This window comes from Carcharodon carcharias, chromosome 15 (genome assembly GCF_017639515.1).
Source record: "Carcharodon carcharias isolate sCarCar2 chromosome 15, sCarCar2.pri, whole genome shotgun sequence".
NCBI classification, from domain to species: Eukaryota; Metazoa; Chordata; class Chondrichthyes; order Lamniformes; family Lamnidae; genus Carcharodon; species Carcharodon carcharias.
Genome location: NC_054481.1, coordinates 116,285,081 through 116,310,009, shown reverse-complemented (window position 1 = coordinate 116,310,009; position 24,929 = coordinate 116,285,081). Strand labels below are relative to the sequence as shown.

General features: G+C 44.2%; 1 protein-coding gene across 1 annotated transcript in view; it reads right to left on the bottom strand.

Annotated features, from left to right (window-relative positions):
- LOC121288461 (MORN repeat-containing protein 1-like) overlaps positions 1–24,929 on the bottom strand; it is a 109,459-nt gene that overhangs the window by 15,226 nt on the left and 69,304 nt on the right. The window contains exons 9-10 of the mRNA XM_041206993.1: positions 23,436–23,556; positions 19,458–19,636 (exon numbers count right to left, since the gene is read on the bottom strand). Of these exons, the coding sequence (XP_041062927.1) occupies positions 19,458–19,636; positions 23,436–23,556 (300 nt within the window). The remainder of the gene's footprint in view (positions 1–19,457; positions 19,637–23,435; positions 23,557–24,929) is intronic.

Below are 24,929 nucleotides of genomic sequence, written 5' to 3'. Positions count from 1 at the left end.
ATAATTTCAAGAACACAACTTAGCTGATATTCTCTCCTCCCTAGTTGCTGAGGCCAACTGTAGCACCTCTACAACCAACCAGCTGAAATCAAATATCTAGGCATAAACTGGACATCGAAGCTGCAAGGTTGCTATCATATTTGGGAGTACATTTAGCAACAGAGCCTTTGCAAAGAGCTCAGTAGCTATTCTACAAGGATTGTGTTTTTAGGAGGCAAGATAGGAACAACCTTTCTCCTGTGCACTGTCTGAAAATTAAGTAACTGTTAGAATCAAGTTGCTCCAAAACTGCTTTATGTAAATTGGGTTTTGTTCATGTTAGAGTGTGGAACTCACTACCACAACTATTTGCTGTGAATAGCTAGATACATTTATGGGGAAGTTGGATAAACACATGAGAGAAAAGAATAGAAGTGTGGTGCATGGACCATTTGGACCAAATGCCGTGTGTCTCTGTTGCACATTCTTTGTGATTTTATGATATTAAAGCACACACAACTGACATGAGGAGAGCAGGCGCATCAGTGCTTCCAAAGAAACTCTTTCCATACAATTTATTTTATTAAGGGATCATGCTAAGCTGGATGTTCAAATTTAACACAATGTTTAACTCCTTTCTGTGTGGGGAAAATGTTTTTCAGTGGAATGCAACTCTTAAGTTGTGCTAACAAGTCCATTGGTTAAGTCTCCACATCCCTGGTTTCATCCTGAGTTAGCTGTTCTCACCTGGGACAGTGGCTGAAGTAAAGGAGCTGAGCCCCAGAGCCTCTGGATAATGAGGAGAAATCAAGGGCAGCTGTTGATCTTGGCCTCACAACCTCTGCCAGAAAGTGCAACCATGTGGACAACAAGGAGGAGCAGGATGGGCGCTTGATTCCATGCTCGGAGAGAATGTGGCATCAGAGACCTGTCATTATAGTACTGTAGTCCCACCTCCAAGTTATGCTCCCATAGAGTGGGACTCCCTACTGGGAGTACAGCATCAATGAATTTACATTATAGGTCAATTGGTTGTGAAAGATGCAGGCGACATTCACTGTTCAGACAGTTAATTTGTTGCCGAGACACTCAGCGATGAGGAGCATGTTGGAGTCTTTGAAAGACAATGTGGTAATTTTGATCTTTCAGTTTCTTTCCTCCCAGATTCTGGATCTTTATATGTTACATACATATATATATATAATATATATATATATATATAAATATAGGAGGAATCATTTAGTGGCAGAGTTATAATTAAACACAAGGTTACATTTCAACCAACAAAGATGTCAAAGACTTTGTAATAAATGTTATACATCAAAATATCAAATCTTTAGGGTGCCCCTTTGATGTTGATTAGAACAGAAGCTGTCTCTGGCAGCATATCGCGCAGGCATGGCTATTTATGAATGAGCTCTCTGAAGCTCACTTTGCCTGAGGGCCAGTCCATGGATATCACTGGGAACGACTGGAGAAAGGCTGACTTTGTCTTTCATCTCTTCGCCTGCTCTCTGCTGGCTTGCAGGATCAATCTGTGAATGTTCATGATGTCAGTGTACTGAGGCACAAGATTTTCTCTATTCGGAAAGGGTTTCATGTAAGACTCCTTCCTTCACCACCAGCCCCACGACCCCTACGAGCTGCATAAATCTGCCATGGCAAAACTAACTGTGAATTACTAGCAGTCTGATTTATTTATTTATAGGCGCATTTCAGAAAGGCAAATTAACTCAGTTAAACAAGATCTTGCCGATAAGAGAAAGCGTGACTTAGAGAGATTGCTGAGCACAGGATAATCTAATACTAGATAATGAATAGTAGATAGAGGAAGTGCATTTTTTCCTTGAAATAACATCAGTATACCAGACACAAAGGTCAGAAAAATTAAAAGAGGCAGCTTATAGCCTTATGAATGATGCTCAAATACAGCTTGTCTGCAGTAATGCAATGTGAACATGGCACAGTTGTACCCTCTGCGTCAGAAGGCTGCAGGCTGAAGCTCCACACAAGGATTTTTGCACTCAGACCCTGCACTCATAGCCAGCAGTTGCATCACTGTTCTCAATACTGGCCCCTGATGTATTTGTGGGGTTAGAAGGAGGGCACCTATTTTGCATGGGTACAGCAAGTGTCACTGCTACTTGGGAGTGCTCCTTTGGTACCATGTTAGTGGAAATTCTACCATTAAGATGGCAGTGCATATACTCCCACCCCAGTACTGCTCCACTCAGCCTAGGGGCAGAAAGCTCAACCAAAAGAATTTTAAACATTCCCCCCCACCACCCCAAGACCTCCTTGCCAGACCTGAACTACATTGATAGGCCCACAAACTCCTTTTGTAAGGCCAATATACCTCATCTCACATGGTGCATCACATCCCAGGAATGGGAATTCCTGGCTTCAGGATTCCCCATGTTGGTCCCACTCTCATATGCGAAGATCCTATATAACTAGATTTCCCTTTTCACCAGTCTTCTGCTGAAGTTCAAAATCATGAATTTCTTTACCTCCCTCAGTCTAACATTCTTCCTGAATGTCAGCTGTGGCTCAATGGTAGCACTCTTGCCTTAGAGTTTGAAGGTTGTGGGTTCAAATCCCATATTAAAACTTACACATATAATCTTGGCTGACACTTCACTGCAGTACTGATATAGTGCTGCAATATCAGAGTGCTGTTTGGATGAAACATTAAACAAAGTGTCAGAAAGATATAATATTTTCCATAATATAATTGGAATTTATTGTAAAATAGAGTAATAGTGGGATGTGTCTGTGAGACTTAATTGAATTAGAGGCAGCTAGTCTGACTGCTTTGATGTAAGAAGAGAAGTTAAATGTTAATTAGGTAAACATGGGAATGTTTTAGAATGTGAAGTGTAAAGGGAACATTTGCATTTTTAAACAAACTATAGTGGCTTGAATTCAAAGGAGGGGGTGTAGTGCATACCTAGCCAGCAGAAGTAGTACGAAACAGTGCTTATTTATTTTTCACAAAGATTACTGGTGGAATTGGTACTATGATAGATTTTTTATTAGTAGAGAGGTAAAGTTCAAAAGACACAGTGAAACAATGGGAATTTGCATTCAAAGAGGAAAATATGTATAAAGGAGAGAAGGCTGTTTGTAAGGGGGACAGTTTAAGATCCAACAAGTGTGAAAAGCCTGCAGCCTGTATGTACCAAACTGCTGTCTCCAGGGACTGAAGTTAAGAGAACTCATTTTGAATCTGACTGTTCAGGGTATCCTTTACTTTGCCTGGGTCTTTTGAAATCTGTGTGTCTTACTGTTACCTTAACAAAAGTGTAACTGGGAGTTAAAGTAATTAGGGGATTTAGAAGTTATCATAGTAGCAATGTGTAAACATACGAGTGTGCTTACAATCTTTTCTTTTATTAATAAATGTTTAATTTAGTTTTGTAAAAACCTTTTAAGACTCAGTGGTCTTATTACTGAATTCAAAGCCTGCATCTCGAAACTTACAAATTGAAAATTATTGTGACAGTTGTTTCAAGTTTCCCTCTGGGATTTGAACAACTCAGCATTTACCATCTGCTGTGTCATAACACAAGGCCCTGTCTGTCCTCTCAGGTGGATGTAAAAAGATCCCGTGGGCACTTTTCAAAGAAAAGCAGTCGAGTTCACTCAGTGTCCTGCCACTGTTCACCTCTGAACCAACAACATCAGAACATTAACTGGTCATTTATCTCATTTCTGATTGTGGAACCTTGCACTTGGCAGCTGTGTTTCCTTCATTACAATACTTAAACACACGAGTACACTTAAACAGTGGTTAAAAAGCACATTGGGACATCCTGAAGTTGTGAGAGTTGCTATTTAAATGCATTCTTACTCTCTTATTTCCTTCTTACAATTTTCAAGCTTTTAAACCCAATCCTGGCCTCACTTTTTCTGGAATTAGCTCATTGTCTCTCCTTTTCAATTTTGGTGGTGTCCTGCACTAAGGGCCTTAGTCCCTTTTGTTTCTCAATTGAAAAATAATATTCAATATTAGCTCAGAAATAACTTAATCTACTTCACATATAGTGAATTACTTTTATCGACATTAACTCTTATGTGAGCAAGTGCGGTAGTCATTTTATACAAAGTAGGTAAATGACCAGTTAATGGGCTGGATTTTATACTCCTCCGCCTAGTGGATTTGAAGATGGAAAGCACACAAAATCCAGCCTTCCTGCCACCTACCCGTCGGCCCCCAACCTGTCTGAAATTTTACAGGGGGCAGGGAGGTGTTGGGCAGCCGCCCACTCTTGGGCCTGTTGAGGCCCATAATTGGCCAATTAATGACCACTTAAGGACTTCAGCCCGCCACTGCTGATAACTTACCTGCAACAGGGTAGGCCCATGCCATGCGGGAAGCTCAGTAGATTTAGCTGCAATGACTGGTGTCGGGTGGGGGTGGTGGGGTGAATCTTGAGCCCTCCACTTTAACCCTCCCACCCTAGCCTCCTGAACCCGGCCCTCCACGAGCCAGGTTGGCGCTGTTGGATTCCTGGCAGTGCTCTAAGACGTGACTTCCTCCTGAGAGAAAGAGAGATGGAAGTTTCACCTTAAAGAAATTAATGCTGCTCCCAGTATTAAATTGCTGTAGGGTGGCCATCAGGGTCATGGGCAGGCTCCCCCACCCCTGACTTTTTAGATTGGTGGGGGGGGGGGGAGCACATGGGGACCCCGTTGCCCTGTAAAATCCAGCCCATGTATCTTTGATAGTGTGGCTGGTGGTGGGGAGGAAGGAAGAAATGTTGGCCAGTACACTGAAAATCCCTGAGGTTTTGACTAACGTCTCTGACAACATGGATGCTGTCATTACTGCAATGGAGTGTCAGCCTAGATTAGGGGTCAGGTCTTGGGAGTGAAACTTGAACAACCTACAGCAGTGTTACCAATTGAGCCAAGAAGACTCCTGCAGGTTATTTACATTAAGGATATTGTGCTGCATACATTTGTTGTCACTGTGACAGGAATTGCTTGCAGCTCCTCTGACTGTCTTGGCTCCTGAAATGGAGACATCGCCCTTTTAAGAGCTCCATTATTTTAAGCCACATAAAATATTTATAAAACAGCCTCATGCTATAGACCAAAGTACAGGTTTGTGCCAGTAAAATGATCAATAAAGTATTTTCTGGCAGACTGTTGACACATTCAGCATCTCCTGTCTCCTTGTGAGGGTACCAGCAGCTGCAGTCTGCAAGCCGCTAAGGCTGTCTGGAGACTGATGTGCTGCCCTCAGTCCTCTTGCTGAAGCTCTTATCGGACCTAATTCTATTTAAATTCCCTTCATCAGCATAGCAGCATTCATCAAGAGCTATCTGAAATTCCCCACACGTAATTTAACGGAGATGAGCGTCCAGATAAATTCGGACCAGATTCAAAGGTTCCAAAATTTGTTAATCCTCTAAAGCAGAAGTTTTGAAACTAACAAGCTCAGCAGTCGAGGAAGAACCTCCACAGAGCTGCCATAGTATAGCTACAGGCTGTCATTATTTCCCTGTCTTCTTACCTCCCAGAATGCTGCCACTGGGCAAGGGTCTAATTGTTTTCCTCCTCCGGAGCAGTCTCACAAAGCACTGTTGGCCCTCTGCTACTTTGTTCTATATGACCATTCTTCACTGAGCTAGACAGTGAGTACTTTATTCAGTGGTGGAAAGCATTGTGGGCAAGCCCAGTGATCCATCTAACTAAGAGCAGTTAATTTAGTGCAGACTGGGGATCACATCAGGCATCTTCTGTTCCATGGGGCTCTGTCTATACTGGCAGTGGTTTTGGGAGAAGATAAGAAAAGATAAGGGACAAAGAAAGAAAGACTTACATTTCTACAATGCCTTTCATAACCTCAATATGTCCGAAAGTCCTTTACAGGCAATGAAGTGCTTTTGACTATTGTAATGTAGGTACACAACAAACAATTTATATACAAGATCCCTTGAACAGCAAGTTTCTTAATGATGTTGGTTGAGAGATAACTATTAACCAGGACCCTGGGAAGAACTTAACTAGTTTTCTTTGAATAGTGCCATGGGATCTTTCACATCCACCTGAGAGGGTGGATGGTGCCTCAATTTAATATCTCATCCAAAGGAGGGCATCTCCGACAATGCAGCACTCCCTCAGTCCTGCACTGGAGTGTAAGCCTGGATTTTATGCTCAAGTTTTTGAATTGGGACTCACTCAGAGGTGACAGTGCTACCATTGATGGGCTGAAATTACAGCACCATTAGCTGAGGCTTGGGAGCTGGTCACACACCATTGGGGAATGCCACTTGGCACATGCTAAGGATGTGGGACAACTTAAAATAAAATCAAGAGAAAAGAGATGGGGAGAAATGAACACGCAGGAAAAATATAAACCTCAAAGCAATTCTTAAAGGTTTTCTTAGCCACTGAGGCATTTTCAAACTAACAAGCATTCCAAGTAATGAAAGAGTAACTGGAACACAAAGGACTAGCACACTGAAAAATAAATTCTTTGTGGGACTGGCTGACACAATTTTTTTTAAACCAGTGAACAATGTTTTACGTCGCAAGCTCTTCCAGGGTAAGTCACAATAGTGTGATTTTCTTTTTTATAAGTGCAGCTGCTTTCTGCAGACCCATAAAGGAACACTCTGTCTACACGCTTGCTGTGTCTCAGGGAGATGGCTCTCCCATCCAAATGCATTATTCACTTACGCTTCCACTTCTATTTCTGGTGCACTTCAGCATGGTTAATACATCAAGTGCTGTTCCATAAGTGCACAAATCAATACAGGAGGAACGCTAGGGCTGCAATATGTAACTGTCCTATCTGTTTTGTCTAGTCAAGTTACTGGGTTGTTTTTTTATAGCTGGTTAAGGTTGCCTATTTATTCAGTTCAGACCTAGAATGCTATAGAAGGTTCTTCAAAAAATTCTTTTAAACCTTGGCTGCTCCATAGACTTCTAATGACTAAATATGGAATATGGAAAATCAATGAATTACATTTCAAGTGCATGCTGCAGGTTAAAATTTAAGGATCTTGGACAAAGTGCAGTGAATCTGCTTGAATCTTTGCTGTTTTCTGGTGCTGTATTTTGCCAACACATATTACTACTTTGTACATTTCAATTTAATTTTTATTTGGCCGGGGAGGAGGGGCGGATGTGAGGGTGATGTTAATATTTGCACTTAGCAAGGTGCAAGCTATCAGCACTGAGGGTGGAAGAGCTCCCTTTGCTGGCACCTGAGATCTGTATCAAGCACTGTCAGGCCAGCTACCAACAATGTGTCTCCGTCCCCAGCAAGCTCAGAATGGCATCTCTCCTGCACCAAGGTGACACTTCCGGTTCCTGTACTAGCTGCCCTTCATTTCAATTTTAATTTGAGCTATATTAAACACAGTTTGTCTACAGTGCACCCACACCCAATCAGAACTGGGCTGAGACTGTTCAAGCTCAGTTCATTCAGGAGTCAGATGATTATAGAGACTTTCAGCCCAGCAGTTTGGGTTGGATTTGAATCAGGTTCTAATGGTAAGAGGACACTATGTTTACCCAGCATACCACTCAGCGCCAATGCAAGGAGTAGCATTCCAACATAACTCCATAGGACTCCCAAATTTATATCAAATAAGTTTTGTAACTAGTATAGGACATGAAAATAAAACATAGTCCAAACAGTAGCTGGTGAAAGTGAAACTCAGTGGTTGGGGAGAGAGCAATTTTATTAGTATGTTATTAGCTTTAAATGAATAACTATAGGTATTCAAAAATGGTGTCATATTTACTCATGCAGTGAGGAGTAGTGTGCCTTGTCATCTAATCTGAGATGTTTTCTGTCCATTCCTCATCCTTTTAAGATAGCTGATGGCCTGAGTAGTGTTGATGGCATAGTGTTAATTATTGATCAACTGTCTCTAACCTTCTATTAATCTGTAATACAAATCCATAATATAGAGTTTGAATTCCTCCCTATTTAGTCATGCATTTCCTTCATTGTGCCCCTTGAAGTACCCGAGGTGTCAAGTTCCTGCTCACAACTGCTGAGATCAGAAGCTGACAAGTGAGGAGAGCACGGGCAATCACTAGGCCTGCATTGCATCATGAACTGGAGTTCCAGCCTGCTCCATCCAATTATAAAAAAGTTGCTCTCACCTCCTGCTCTCCTGAAGGTGCTGGTTCATGCTGGGGCACAGTTCCATGGATACCAGCTAAGTCTTCATCAGGTGTCCATTCTTCATGTGAAGGTCTAGGCAATGAATAGATGGAGAACTGCACATGGATCTTGCTGCTCTGGATTGCTTAGTGCTACATGAAGTATTGCCCTTTGCCACATCATCATCAGGAGGATGCTCTACCACTTGTTTGTCACTACCTACGCACTCTTCATGGGAGATGCTCCTCAATGACATTTATGAGATGGAACTAGATTTCATATCATCAGTCCTGAGTGAGCAAAGGCCATTTGACCAACAAACCTGGCCCATCCAGGGGCTGTGTATGATTACTTTATCATGGACTTTGCTCTGAGCACAGCCTGTTGATTGTTTTTTTTTTGATAAACAACAAAATCCTTCCAGTGGGGAAAAAATTGATCAAGCATAGCTATTAATGTCTCCGTAATTTTCAATCCTGCAGAAGATTCACTAATGGGCAATTTGAAATTCCCTACAGCCTTTTTTCTGTGAGCAATTGAGGGAAGGGGTCAGTGAAACAATTATGGTCGATCAGCTGACCAAAAAAATTCAGGAATAGTTCAATTCAATTTCCACAAAAGCCAAAGAACCAGGACGTAAAATCGCTATGTGGCAAAGTGAGACAGCTTAAATTCTGCTCTTATTAAAACAAGTCAAAGTCTAAACCTAGCAGAACTCTGGTTTTGGTCCAGCATGCTTAAAATGGCTCAATTCAGAGGTTCTTGTAATTTGAGTTTACTGATTGATAGCTTGAGTCGACCGGTTCCTGTCCAGGTCAGCCTGCCCTCTGTTAACTTGTGGGTTTTCAGCAATGTCAAGCTGGCCTGATCTCCTTTACCAGACCTGTTGATAGCTGCCAATATCTGTGAAGGACTTTGGATTTTAGTTAATACTAATTAACTTCAGAAGCACCAAGGTTGCTATACAGGGCACTGCCAAGGATGAAAAGACAAGGAAAGGAAAGAAAACAAGGAATCTGTAATCAAGTAATGCTAAACTTAGAGTTTTAAACGTGTATAAATTATGGGGGGTGAGGAAGATGAAAAGAGTTGGAAATTCTATAACTGGGAGATCCCAGGAGAGAATGCATTTGTGTAGGAGATGGCACTATGTTTTTTAGGCTTGGTTTTCCAACTTTAGTAGGTAGAAAATCTATCCTTGATTTCACAACCAGTGAGCATGCAGGGAGGGAAGGACTGTAATCTGAGAGGGACTGTCCTATGTATCTCCATATCTGTAGAATACAAAACCTGGATGAATAATTTTACCTGTAATTTTACTCTGGGGAAAATGATCTGCATTTCAGCTCAGGCAAGTCACTTTGATAAATAATTATGAAAGCATCATTTGAGAATATACAAAATTAACCATACAGGCAAGGAGAGGTCGAAGTTGCATGTCAATTCTCTGATGAATTGGCTGATCACAACTAAAGTAGTAGTTAGTGTGCTAATAAGTGATATCAATAGCCCTGAACTAGGGAAGAGAAAAATATGGCAGGTTCCTATTCCTGATGTTCGTCCAGTGAGCCACTGGATAGTGTGTGAATGTGACAGCATGTGTGAGTGTGTCTGTATGGAAGTGTTTGCGAGTGTGTGTTTGTGTGTGTGCACATGCATGCAAGAGAACACCAAGCAAGGACATAATGGTTGCACCCCTACCACTCCCATGGTCCAACAGACTGGCAACAGTTACTGTCCAGGTGCACACATAAAAATTGGTCCTGTACTAATGTTCTTAACAAGAAAATGTAGGGGTGGGTGTGAAGGGCAGAGGAATGGCAAGTTGTGCTGCATTCTAGGTCATGAAGTTCACAGTGAATACGTCAAGTCTGGAAACTCCTTGACTTTCACAAAAAGAAGCCAGCCGCTCCTTCTCAACTGGATTTAAAGGGGAGTTACAGAAGCCGCAAAGAGATCTCCTATCTGCACTTCATGACTAAGAAATGTGTAGAGCTGGAAAATATGGGGAAACTGAAAATGCCTTTAAAACAAATGATGGTGGATGAGAAAGATCCATTCATCTCCAAGAGTTTTGAAGGATTGACTTTGTATTGTGTATTGACTGAGATAGAGTATTCACCATCAGTAGTCCAGCCTGCATGATCAGCAGCCCTGCCCCTGCATTCAGTGTGCATTCTCTCTGCCACTGACACATTTTGGCTGTAATATATGCCATGAATAAGATGCACTGTAGCAACTCGCAAGCTTATTTTAATAGCACCTCCCACAAAACCTCCACCACCAAGAATTACAAGAGCAATAAGACTGTGGGAACACCATCATTTCCAAGTTCTCCTCAAGTCCCACCATTAATATGGACATATAATTGCTGTTTCTTCACTGTTGCTGGGTCAGTATGCTGGAGTCCCCTGTCTGATACCATTGCAGGACCACCATCAGTCTAAGAACTGCTGTGGTTTCCAGAAGGTGGCCCTCCACCACTTTCTTGGGGCAGCTAGGCACGGGCAATAAAAACATGGCTTTGCCAGCACCACCCACATCCTGAAAACAGTTTTTTTTACAAGCAAGCACACCCAGGGACACAGTGTATTTAATAGGGCAACTAATCTGTGGGTGTCTCTGGCACTTGGGCTAGGTTGACAGTAATTGTTTTGTGCACAGATGCAACTGGAGCAACCAATGTGAACTATCCTGTCCTGTCTGCTCTAGTCTCTGCCAATCTGTGTTAAAGCCACAAATGATGGCTCTGGATGAATGTTGATCATCCTGCCAAGCAGACTGCAAAACTAGCAGACACAGCAATCAAGAAGCAAGATCAGATATAAAAGTAACCAGTTGACGTAGATTTTTTTTCTCTCCAAAGGAACTAGGTTAACTTGTCCTTCAGAACATGGGATTTGAATGGAGCTGAGGGAGACAAGGAGACAGGTCCTCCTTTCCCTGACAGCTGCCAGGGCTAAGAAGATTTATAAACAGCAGGTTGTACCTTTTCGGATTTGGGGATTACACAAGGTTTCAGGGGTTGTTAGTGAATTGATTTCCAGCTGCCTTAACCTTGTCCTCTGTAGACATGAGTCTGCAGCATAACCGGTTACCAGATTTGATCCCTGATGTGCGCTGAGGTAGCGGATCTCAGCTGGGGTCAGCACAAGGGACATTACATTGGCTTCATTATGCATGGGCAAAGGAGGGGGAAATTTTGCCAGGATTCCTGCTCCTAATTGCATCCAGTAGAAGCTTTAAAAATGTTCACCACGAGGGAATTTGAAGAGGCCGATAAGTTGGTGATTGCCAGTTGAGGGCCGGATTCACTAGGACACTGCAAGCACCAAGAATTCTGTATTCTATCTTTTATGGGAAAAGAAATTCCTGCATTTATATAAAGCCTTTCACAATCTCTGACATCCAAAACAACCAATTAAGCACTTTTTGAAGTGTAGTAGTGTTGTATTGTAGGAAATTTATCGGCACATTGTTTCTCTTGCTGTGTAGTATTGTACACTCTCAGCAATGATGATACTGTTTTCTTTGTGTAACTGATGTAGTCTTTAGGATGTCACAGCATGGAACGAGATTAAGAGTAGGGGGCAGAAGAGTGTCAACATTTAGAAATGGGGTTGCCTCCTCCAAGACAGGGAAATATTGAAAACTATATGGTAACCGCTGTAAAATACTGCACATGTGTAGGTGCAAGGTCAGGGATGGTGGGATGTGGGGGTTGTCGGGGAAGACAGAACAGTCGAATGGCCTGCCAACTTTCACTCTCTAGGGTCACAAGTGGCCACTCGGCTGAGATAACAGAGGACTGCTAGAGTTTGTGGCACTGTGCCAGAATCTTGGCAAAGGTTGGGGGGGTGGGATGTGGGGAAGGAATTTAAAAAGATTATACATAAACTTGCAAATATTAGCACCTTTAATATAGTAGAACATCCCAAGGAGCTTCACAGGAACATTATTAGGTAAAAATGAACACCAAACCCATTAGGAGATATTAAACCAGTTGGCAAAACATTTGGACAAAGAGGTAGGTTTTAAGGAGCCTCTTAAAGTAGGAGATGTAGGGGATTAAGGAGGGAATTCCAAAGTTAAAAAAAAACACTTGGATTAATATAATGTCTTTCACAATCTCAGATTGTCTCAAAGTACTTCTGAAGTATAGTCACTGCTGTAGTAATGTAGAGTCAAGACAGCTGAAGGTATGGCTGCCAGTGCTGGAGTGATGAAAATTGAGGATGCTGAAGAGGCCAGATTTGGAGAAATGCAGAGATCTCACAGTTGTGGCTGGAGAACGTTACAGAGATAGGGAGCTGCAAAGTAACATAGATGAACTGAAAGTACTGAAGCCTCGGAAATGCCCAATCTTCACTATTACTGTACACTCTCTGGTGTGCCTCTCTCTCCTCACCATCATCCTGTCTGGCTTCTCATGATACCCGATGCCATGAATGTGGTTGAACAGAAGAGCCCTAAAAGCGCCAGAAGGTCACCAAAGTTCACCTCAAAGCCACAAATAAACAGTGCTTCCCCCACAGTTTCTTTATAAATCTCTTTGCAACTCCTGATAAAGGTCAAGAACTGTACAATTTGACACCAAAAATTACACATTCTCAGACCAAGAGCACAGAACCGATGCTGATACACTGTCACATCTCTCCACACTCCCCCATCACCATGGTCACCTTTTTTCCTGTCTTTTTCTTTATCACATTTGGACAAAAAAATTAGGCTCTGCCACTTTCTTGTTGTGGAGTGGAGCAGTCGGTCCTGTGTCTCCACTGCCCTCTGCCTTCTTTAGCTCTTATTACAATCTTCAGTGTGCCTTTGAAATGGGGCTGGAAAAACTGTGGGTGGAATGCAAGGTTACCAGCCACGCTTCAGTTCTCTGCGCTCATTTGTCACTGAAATAGTCTCGACCTGCAGCTTCATTCACATGGTATTGAAACTCAGGCATGGCACAAAGATGTGCAAAAAAAAATAAACTGCGCTTGAACACGTGCAACTGCACTATACTCTCCCAGAGAAAATGGAACAAGATGTGTTCACTAATTTAAAAAAAAATTTAATTACGCTCTGGTTTTGCTTCTTTTAAGGGTTGATGTGGTGATAAAAAAAAGGCTCCAGTCTTCAACAGGGCTAATTACCAATTATTTTTCTCACTCACTCCTGTGATGCTAAACATCTCCACACACTGGCATATGCTGGGACATGTTTAGTGCCACGTTTCACATTCAGTTTCCTATTAAAAATCCTCTAGGTTCTAACAATAGAGGACTGTGCCTGTTGTGGGATAGCCCTGAGGGAGCACAGGTAGGGTGGATTCAGGTAAATCATTACAGCACCATTGCAGCAGCTTAAATGGTAACTCTTAATTAGCCAATTCACAAAGGCTTTGTGAAACTAACCGATCCTGCTTGGGAGAATACAGTGTGAAAATGTTCAACAAAATCTTTCAGGATTAAAATTACAAAGGAAACATCCCTATTTTACAACAGGGACTAACCACATTTCAAAATTACTTCATTGGCTCCAAAGTGCTTTGAGGCATCCTGAAGACATGAAAGGTGCTTTAGAAATGCAAGTTCTTTCTATTTTATATATGGCACTGGTGATCTTTTGAAAGGGCAAGGGGAAAGGCATGCTGCACTTTCACAAAATTAAAATAAAAGGGTCGATTCTATTCGCTATAGATGAGAATCTACATTTGTTTAGGTTTCTGATTTATGAAGGAGAAAATCCAGGTCTTTACAAAGTCAGAAATTGATAGATATGAAGTTTGGGGGTAAAGCAGATACATGTTCACCCAACCTCCCCACACCAAACCTCCAGGGATTCCGCACACGCACACACACAGTCCCCAAACAATCCCAATACAATGCAAATGGACACATCGTCTACAAGACAAAAGCAAAATACTCCAGATGCTGGAAGTCTGAAATTAAAACAGAAAAGGCTGGAACTACTCAGCAGGTCTGGCAGCATCTGTGGAGGTAAACAGAGCTCAATAACCTTTCATCAGAATTTCTCCAGGCACTATGCACAGCTCCCAGGGTTGCACTGACACCACCTCCCTCACCTCTCCAAACACAGGAGCTCTCAGAGATCACAGGAATGGGTATTGGTCCTTCAGCTCCTCAAATCCGTTCTGCAGCTCTACTTCACTTACCCGGTGATCAGGAAGTAGGAGTCCTCCACTTCTCCACTCAATTACATTCCTAACCATTAGATCTCAAACAGCAATGGCAACTTTTCAAAGGTGTATTTCGCCTAAATAGCTGCAAAGAAACATGGATGAGATGCCATTTTATCAGCCTAGCTGACCCAAATGGGTGGGGATGCTTAAGTCAAGGTGGTAAGTATATGTAACAGGGCACTGGGCGATATCCAGATTTATAGGCACAGTGATAAACCAATCTTGAAATACAATGTCAACTTTTCCTATTAAGGTTCAGGATCAATTAACTCAAGGGAGCCTTTGAAAGCTGAATAATCAACAATCACCACTGGACTATCTGGAAATTAACCCCAATCATCCCCTGAAATCTCCAGGTACACGTTAAAATAAACATGTGATGGGGAAAAGAAGCGATTGAAGCCACACACGCACACGTGGACATTGTGGGACTTCACAGGATGCCATGGACTGGGCTTTCAATCTGGTTGTGGTTCAATTTTAGAGAGTGGTGAAAAAGCTCAGCGTTTAGGGAATGGGTTGTAGAATCATTCTGCTGGGTCCAACTGCACTCTTAGGATTACCCACCAGATGTGACGGTGGACACTAAAGATTTCAGGTTGTATTTGGGTAGGTATGTTTAAGCAGGCATGTTTAAAGCAGGTGTTAATAATGTGCGAGCATTAGTCGATCAACGTTTAACCATTTAATATCTGAGCAATGCTATTGCACTCTTGGCCTCCAAAATTGCAAAACAGAATGGAAAGGTGCTAAGATTTAAAGAGCTACATTGACTGGTTAAATTTGCATTTAAAAAGTGCCTTTAATATAGTAAAACATCCCTTGGTGCCTCACAGGAGCGTTTTCAGACACAATGAGCAGCATTTTCCCTAAGGCTTTCCGAACTCCACCCTCAGGATCAAAAGGGGATCAGAAGTGCACACTGTGTTGGAAACAGTCACTCAATGAGATTTTCCCCAGAGCAGTCAATTAATGGCCAGAGGGTAGGCTCGCTGTCCAATTAAGGACATCGGGTGGGTTTTCTAAGCTGGAAAGCCAATTGGTCTTCCAGCATGAACACAGCAGAATTCAATGGAAGGTAAGTGAGGAAAAGCGCATTTCAAAATGGAGACACCCGCTCTCCAAATTTTTTAAAATTTAAATAAAGAAAAGCTTTACAGCTAGGAACCCATCTACAGGGCGGCCTGCGGCTACTGTTGCTTCCAGGCAGTTAAACTGGCCGCCATCGCCTCTGGGAGCTTGGAAGCCAAGTGGAAAACCCTAGGGAACTGGCAGGCTGGCCAGCGATGATATTTTTAATACAAAAACAAAAAGTGCTGGAAAAACTCAGCAGGTCTGGCAGTATCTGTGGAGACAGAAACAGAGCTAACTTTTCGAGTACATATGACCCTTCTTCACACTTGAAGGGAAGTGGAAATGTGATGAAATTGTTTAAGAAGGGTGGGGCAGGTGGAGCTGGATAGAAAGTCAGCGATAGGTGGGGACAAAGGAGGGATTGACAAAGATGTCATAAACTAAATGACAAAGGGAGTGTAAATGGTAGTGGCATAAAGGTTAGAAAGCAGAATGTGATAATAGCAGAACAAGGGTACTTTACCTTAGTGCTATTTTTTAATGCCTGCCCACCTCCACACACTCTGCCCCGGCAGAGGTTAAAAATCAAGCCCAAAGAGATATTGAGCCACTTAATGGGATATTAGTACAGCTAACTGAATAATTGGTCAAAGAGGTAAGTTTTAAGGACATCTTAAAAGAGAAGAGAGAGGTGGAGGTTTAGGGCTTGGGGATTAGCTGCTGAATATACAATTGGCTGAAAGATTTATCTGAGAGTGAGAGAAGACAATTAAACAGCAATACTTATAAGCATTTGACTGTCATGTCTGACTTGTTTATTCATATTCTGACTAATATAGTGAAAACACCTTCAGCTGCCGATAACATACGGGTAAATGCAGCTCTCCTTGAAATGTACAGACATGTAAGATTTGAATCTCAAAGCTTCAATATGGATGGTACATTTGACATTACAGTTGGCCTTGAGCGGGTTGGTCCCTACTCCCGATTGCTATCCTAGAAACCTTGGCCAGGATTTTACGGCCCATCCCATACAGCGGAATGTTACGTTCCCGCCGAACTGAATGGAGATCTAAATGGCTCGCCGCATCCACCGGGGGGAGACATACTGCAGTAGGGCGGTAAAATCCTGGTCCTTTTATGAACCCTGAGAAAGAACAGCTGCTGGCTTGACTCTGATGGTGAATAGCTGCCAACATTCTCTAAGTTCATACATGAACAATGTGTCATTTGGGGAAGGTAATGGAGAGCCCCTAGCACAGCTGCATATAGCCCCTCACAAAGCCTGGCGTAGATCCTGGGGAGAGACCTGGCAATAATCATTGTTCAAGTTTTATCAACTCGTACCCTGCAGTAGGCCACACCTGTTTCAGCTCTTACCCTGCAATGGGCCATGCGTGTTTCAGCTCTTACCCTGCAGTAGGCCACACCTGTTTCAGCTCTTCCCTGCAATGGGCCATGCATGTTTCAGCTCTTACCCTGCAATAGGACACACCTGTTTCAGCTCTTACACTGCAATGGGCCACACCTGTTTCAGCTCTGACCCTGCAATAGGCCACGGGTATTTCAGCTCTTACCCTGCAATAGGCCACACCTGTTTCAGCTCTTACCCTGCAACAGGCCACACCTGTTTCAGCTCTTACCCTGCAATGGGCCATGCATGCTTCAGCTCTTACCCTGCAACAGGCCACACCTGTTTCAGCTCTTACCCTGCAATGGGCCATGCATGCTTCAGCTCTTACCCTGCAATAGGCCACACCTGTTTCAGCTCTTACCCTGCAATAGGCCACACCTGTTTCAGCTCTTACCCTGCAAAGGGCCATGCGTGTTTCAGCTCGTACCATGCAATGTGCCACACCTGTTTCAGCTCTTACCCTGCAACAGGCCACACCTGTTTCAGCTGTTACCCTGCAATGGGCCATGCGTGTTTCAGCTCTTACCCTGCAATGGGCCATGCGTGTTTCAGCTCTTACCCTACAATAGGCCACACCTGTTTCAGCTCTTACCCTGCAATGGGCCATGCGTGTTTCAGCTCTTACCCTACAATAGGCCACACCTGTTTCAGCTCTTACACTGCAATGGGCCATGCGTGTTTCAGCTCTTACACTGCAATAGGCCACACCTGTTTCAGCTCTTACCCTGCAATGGGCCATGCATGTTTCAGCTCTTACCCTGCAATAGGACACACCTGTTTCAGCTCTTACACTGCAATGGGCCACACCTGTTTCAGCTCTTACCCTGCAATAGGCCATGCATGTTTCAGCTCTTACCCTGCAATGGGCCACATGTGTTTCAGCTCTTACCCTGCCATAAGCCATGCATGTTGCAGCTTTTACCCTGCAATGGGCCATGCGTGTTTCAGCTCTTACACTGCAATGGCCACGTGTGTTTCAGCTCTGACCCTGCAATAGGCCATGCATGTTTCAGCTCTTACCCTGCAATAGGACACACCTGTTTCAGCTTACACTGCAATGGGCCACACCTGTTTCAGCTCTTACCCTGCAATAGGCCATGCATGTTTCAGCTCTTACCCTGCAATGGGCCACGTGTGTTTCAGCTCTTACCCTGCAATAGGCCATGCATGTTTCAGCTCTTACACTGCAATGGGCCACACCTGTTTCAGCTCTTACACTGCAATAGGACACACCTGTTTCAGCTCTTACCCTGCAATGGGACACGTGTGTTTCAGCTCTTACCCTGCAATAGGCCATGCGTGTTTCAGCTCTTACCCTGCAATGGGCCACACCTGTTTCAGCTCTTACCCTGCAATGGGCCATGCATGTTTCAGCTCTTACCCTGCAATAGGCCACACCTGTTTCAGCTCTTACCCTGCAATGGGCCACGTGTGTTTCAGCTCTTACCCTGCCATAAGCCATGCATGTTGCAGCTTTTACCCTGCAATGGGCCACGCGTGTTTCAGCTCTTACCCTGCAATGGGCCACGTGTGTTTCAGCTCTTACCTTGCAATAGGCCATGCGTGTTTCAGCTCTTACCCTGCAATGGGCCACACCTGTTTCAGCTCTTACCCTGCAATAAGCCATGCATGTTTCAGCTCTTACACTGCAATGGGCCACACCTGTTTCAGCTCTTACCCTGCAATGGGCCACGCGTGTTTCAGCTCTTACCCTGCAATAGGCCACACCTGTTTCAGCTCTTACCCTGCAAAGGGCCACACCCATTTCAGCTCTTACCCTGCAATAGGCCACACCTGTTTCAACTCTTACCCTGCAAAGGGCCTTGCGTGTTTCAGCCCTTACCCTGCAAAGGGCCACACCTGTTTCAGCTCTTACACTGCAAAGGGCCACACCTGTTTCAGCTCTTACACTGCAATAGGCCACACCTGTTTCAACTCTTACCCTGCAAAGGGCCACACCTGTTTCAGCTCTTACCCTGCAATAGGCCATGCGTGTTTCAGCTCTTACCCTGCAATGGGCCACACTTGTTTCAGCTCTTACCCTGCAATAGGCCACTCCTGTTTCAGCTCTTACCCTGCAATGGGCCACGCATGTTTCAGCTCTTACCCTGCAATGGACCATGCGTGTTTCAGCTCGTACCCTGCAATGTGCCACACCTGTTTCAGCTCTTACCCTGCAATGGGCCATGCGTGTTTCAGCTCTTACCCTGCAATGGGCCATGCATGTTTCAGCTCTTACCCTGCAATAGGCCACACTGTTTCAGCTCTTACCCTGCAATAGGACACACCTGTTTCAGCTCTTACCCTGCAAAGGGCCACACCTGTTTCAGCTCTGACCCTGCAATAGGCCACACTGTTTCAGCTCTTACCCTGCAATAGGACACACCTGTTTCAGCTCTTACCCCACAATAGGCCACACCTGTTTCAACTCTTACCCTGCAATAGGCTACACCTGTTTCAGCTCTTACCCTGCAAAGGGCCACACCTGTTTCAGCTCTTACCCTGCAATGGGCCATGCGTGTTTCAGCTCTTAGCCTGCAAAGGGCCATGCGTGTTTCAGCTCTTACCCCGCAAAGGGCCACACCTGTTTCAGCTCTTACCCCGCAAAGGGCCACACCTGTTTCAGCTCTTACCATACAATCGGCCACGTGTGTTTCAGCTCTTACCCTGTAATGAACCACGCATGTTTCCAGTTAATGAAAGTAAGTCCAGTTTAGCTTCATTCACATTGCTGTCTTTGGCGTTCAATGAATCGATTGTGTTACTTGATTCAGCACTGCTAACCTTCAGCTTGTCAGGTTCTGGCACATATTCCATCAGGGGATAGCGGATGGCATTGAAACCACTGTGTGAACAGAAAACATGAGTTTGTTGTTTTAGTCACTTTCAGTCTGGGGAGAACTCCCCTTTATGAACCTCATCACACTAACATGGCAGCAACTTGAATTCTGGGTTTGAAATACACCGAGTGGGAAGGAAAAAAAAACAGCATCATTTGTCTGCTATTCGGTCACATAATAACTACCTTTCCATTGAGGCTATGCAGCTCTTTGGCCATCCATCAGGATCCCAGTAAAGTGAGTCAGTGGAGAAGCCCCCTCTCTTGTTACCTACCCACCGTGAGCAGGTTGATCTTAGGAACATAAGGATGGTACAGGTGTGCAGAAGAAATCTCACACCCTGGTGACTAAATTGGATCATCCCCAAAAATGGGCACAGGGATTGTGATGTGGGGGATTACCTCACCCATTGATTGGAATGTAGGCAGCATGCCAACTTTGTGCTGTCTGCTCATTAGAATTATTGCTGTGTGCAGCCAACTCTAACTTCGCTGATCATTGGCTGGATCCATCAGCAGGGGGCCCAAAATCATAACTTCCTAGCACTTCTCAAGGTTAGCCTGCACCTCTCGGGGTGATGCACTGTGGTTGGAGTAGGTGCTGGCAGTCATGTAAGAAGTGATTCTGACCGAGGGAACAATAAAGAATGATAATACATGGGAGAACATGTCCTCCAAGGTTTTCAGATACTACACTGGCGGTCTTGGTGATGGCGATGAAGGTAGAAAGTAGGGGAGATGTCCTGTATCTTGAGGGCCTCCTGGCCCCTATGGCTACAAGTGGGGATAGATAGACATGGAGGTCAATGCCAGGAGTCTAGCCCCAAGAACCTGTATGCAGTGCCACAAAATGTTCAGTGCCCTCACATGAGCGGTTGTCAGTGAATGCATCATCAAATGCCATATCCTACCATATGCACTACTAGCCTCAGACACTGCTCAGTTCACCACAACTCCACTCACATACCAACAATCACTATCCATCAGAACTCATATCTGACATGTGTTTCACCTCCCCTTCATACACTTAGATTGTTGGAAGCGTCATATCCACATTTGCTAGGTTGTACACACTGCCAGCTATTCAAGCATGATAGCCATGTCAGCCAAACAGAATTCATGGCACTCACTGACACACTTCTCTCTCTCTCTTTCAGGACAAGGTGGCACACAGCCAGAGCAACGACAGCTAACTCAGAGGGAGACAGGCACATCTGCATATCCTAACCCCATGGAAGAGATTGTACTGATCATTATTGGAATGCTATTTGAAGATGATGGCATCCTCATATCTAATTCCCCTTCTCACATCCCACTTCCTCCTCATCCAATAATTTCTTCTGTTTCGCAAGCTGCTCCCTCCCCACAAGACAACCTTACTGTTGTGCCTTTCTCCTTTCAGATACACAAGAAATGCAAACTAACCAGCCAGTGGACGAACAGTGAGAAGGCAGTGATAGTGAAGACATTCTGTCGCAAACTGATACATGCACAGCTACCAGTTCAGATACTGACACTGTGCGTCATTTAGAATTTAGCATAGATCTGCAAGTGGTGTGACACCTGGCTCGAGTGGTCTCCAGCCAGGCCAAGGACATGGGTAGTGGAAATGTGAGCTTGCCAGAGGGCGAGGTCACAGACAAATTCCGTTACAGAAGACTCATATGACGGTAGGCCCTCAAGATGCAGGGTAAGTTAAAGAAGAAGGCTCATAGGTGTGCACAATGAAATGCTTGGTGCATTGTCAGGCCTGCCAGAAAGTCTGCCTTCAATGTGTAAAAGCATGAAGGAGTCTGGTACCCATTTGGCCCAGGGCTTTGTGCAGAGCTTGCTGCTCATCCTTTCCAGCTCACAGGTGGTGGCCAACTCCAGTAATACACTTGTTGTGGACCCAATTTTGATGTAGCTTCTAAGGACATGTGTCTCAGCTTTAACTACAGTGCAAGCAGCTTACACCAGAGGTCTGAGTGCTGCACTGGAAGCTTAGACCAAAGTCAGCAGGCTCAGGCTGCCGCCGTGCAGGCTCAGGCTGCCGCCGTGCAGGCTCAGGCTGCCGCCGTGCAGGCTCAGGCTGCCGCCGTGCAGGCTCAGGCTGCCGCCGTGCAGGCTCAGGCTGCCGCCGTGCAGGCTCAGGCTGCCGCCGTGCAGGCTCAGGCTGCCGCCGTGCAGGGTCAGGCTGCTGCCGTCATTGCTGCGGATACCAGCGTTCAAAGGGGCTGGCGAGGTGCCACAGCAGTCTAGCCATCTGTCCTTCGACAGATCACAAGGGCAGCTGAGGTGCCATCCCGCCAGAGTGCTCCACGAAGTACGAACCACAGTCCTCTCCCAGGATAACAGTATTCTTATCCCCATCCCTGCCACTCCGCCAGTGCCTTCACTGTTGCCATGACAACCAGCCAGCCCAGACTGCTGCTGCCCAAGTCAAGATGGAGCAGTCTGAAGCCTTGCTTCTAGGCCACGAACTACTCAAGGTTGTCCTCCAAGGCAATCTGCAGCCTCCCCCAAGCAACCTCAACAGCTTTTCACCACCTATAATGCATCCACTGGGGTAGCACAGTGTCAAAGCACTAGATCAGGCAAAGGCACATGGAAGACAGGCACTAAGGAAACTAAGGCACAGGGGATTTAATTCCTGTTTGCCTGCAATAGGTCAATATTTAATTTATAAATGTTGTTTGGGATGTTTATTTTGTGCTAATGTTGATTCCAGCATTGTGGCCAAGGTGACGATGTGATGGTCAGCAACAAAGGGAAGGGAAGTTAGGGGGCAATGGGGAATTGCAGTTGCAGCTACTGGTTTCTCACTCAAAGTAGTATATTCTGGACAGAAAATGGCTGTCTAGGATGCTGCTTCTTCTTGCTCTTGCTGCTTTTCCTCAGCCTGACCTACACCATTATCTCGGTCATGCTATATTCAAAGGGGAAGGCATACTAGTGCACCCATGCCTGGCAGCAACCAGTTGTGCAGACGCTTTGGAGTCAGTGAGAAGTCCTTCAGCACCTGTCATACCATTCCTTGTAAACATTTGCAACTTGAAACAACTCTAGAAAGCACCAAGTGTTTGCTGTATCACAGCAACAGCCAGAAGAAATCAACTAGCAACTAACCTGAAAGTAGTTGAATGACCCATTTAAATAGTGCTGGTGGGGGGAGAGGGCCCTTCCTGCTGTTTAATGCATGTTCGGCTGTGTGAGGTTAAGAAAGGGCATTGGCTGGAGTGTTGAGCTCAAAAATGGCATCACTGGCATTCAAGTGTGTGGAGACGGTGGCATAGTGTTAATGTCAGTGGCCTAGTAATCCAAAGGCCCAGGCTAATGCTCTGGGGACAGGGGGACGTGGGTTCAAATTCCCATCAAGGCAGCTGGTGGAATTTAAATTCAATTAATAATCTGAATTGAAAAAACTAGTCTCAGTAATAGTGACCATGAAACCATTGCTGATTGTCATAAAAAAACCATCTGGTTCACTAATGCCCTTCAGGGAAGCAAATCTACCATCCTTAAAATGGGGTCACAGTGGGGAAAAGTTTGAGAAAGATTGATCTAGTGACTCCTGCTGCAAGGAGTCTATGTGTATGTGCTTCCATTTGTGCACATGCTCAATAAGGCTGCAGATCAGGCTCAGTTTGAGGCACTGAACAATTGAACAGCATGTCAATATTTACTATCCAGGTTCACATATGATGAGTAGCAACTTTGAGTGAGAATTGGTACCTACAAGATGGAGGGGAAATCAGGAGATAAAACACTGTATCAGAGTTTGAATGAAGCATGTCTGCTTTATACCTTTATCTAGAACACTTACAATGGTGTTTCAAAAAGTGATTCTTCCAGGTCCACCATCTCTAGGAAGGTGTTGCTGCTATTTGGGGAGAGCGTAATGTGTTTGACTCCTGCCCAGATCTGCAACACTCGCCCATTTTCAGCTAAAAGGAGACAAATGCACATCACCATTAAAAGTACTGTCTACCCTTTCAGTCCCTCTTCTATATACAAGCCAATGATAGACCAGAGGGGCCTTGGCTCACAGTTGATGACCACATTGGGTGCCCTGGCAACTTGGCTATAATTGTTCTTGTATTTTGTGTCTGTTTGAATAGAGCTGTTGTCTCAATGCCAGATTAGGTTCTGTTAGTATCAGCAACTTGAGATATTTTGGAATTCATGGAGAACATGGATTTATACATGATACATAACCCATAAGGCTCCATGCTACAGACTAAGTGGCCCACAAAGACAAAAGTTTTGGACACCCCTGGTTTATGAGGTCTTCCAAACATCTGAATCACATTACAGCTTGGAGACTATTACATGGCCATTCAAAGATTCATTTCTAAAAGGCAATGTCTGTATTCCAAAACAGGTCATACACTGTGAGCCACATTTTTTTAATTTTTGAATTTAGAGAAACAAACAAATGATATTTTGCCCATCTCCCTTTTGTTTTACATACGCCACTTCCTGGCAAGGAGACCTGCTGTCGAACCTGTTCCAACATCTACCGGAAAACTCATTCTTAGTTTACTCTTTCTCAGGGCATTAGCACAAACAGTTAAATATGTCCACTATCAGGGTTTTATTTATTTATTTGTTTGTTTGTTAATTCCATTCTCTTCCTCCCAAGAGTGCTACTGCTTGCTGGGATATCTTGCCCAAATGGCCATTTTATCTTAAAGGGGGTGCAACATGGATTTACTAGACTGATTGTTGGGATGAGGGGATTGTCCCATGAGAGATTCAGTAGACTACTCCGATATTCTCTGGAGACAAGAAGAATGAGAGGTAATCTCATTGAAACATATAAAATTCTTCAGGAGCTTCACAGGGTGGATGCTGGGAGATTATTTTCTCTGGCTAGTCGGTCTGGAACTAGGGGGTCACAGTCTCAGAATTAGGGGTTTAGTAATGAGATGAGAAGAAATGTCTTTACTCAAAGGGCTGTGAATCCTTAAGAGTTCTCTACCCCAGAGGTCTGTGAATGCTCCATCATTAAGTATATTCAAGACAGAGATTGACAGATTTTATGGTGCGAAGGGTATCAGAGATATGGGGATAGTGTGGAGTTGAAATAGAATATCAGCCACGATCATGCTGAGTTACAGTGAACTCATGATGAGTCAAACTGGGATGACACAAAATTTTGGTTATGACAAAGTTACAGCTATTCCTGCTAGCAGAATAGCAAATCTCATAGAGTATTGCTGAAAAAAGAAACATGTCTAAGCTTTTTAGTCTTGCACTCATCAGGACACTCGCACGAATACCAATATAAGGGGAAGACAACAATTTATACTGTATA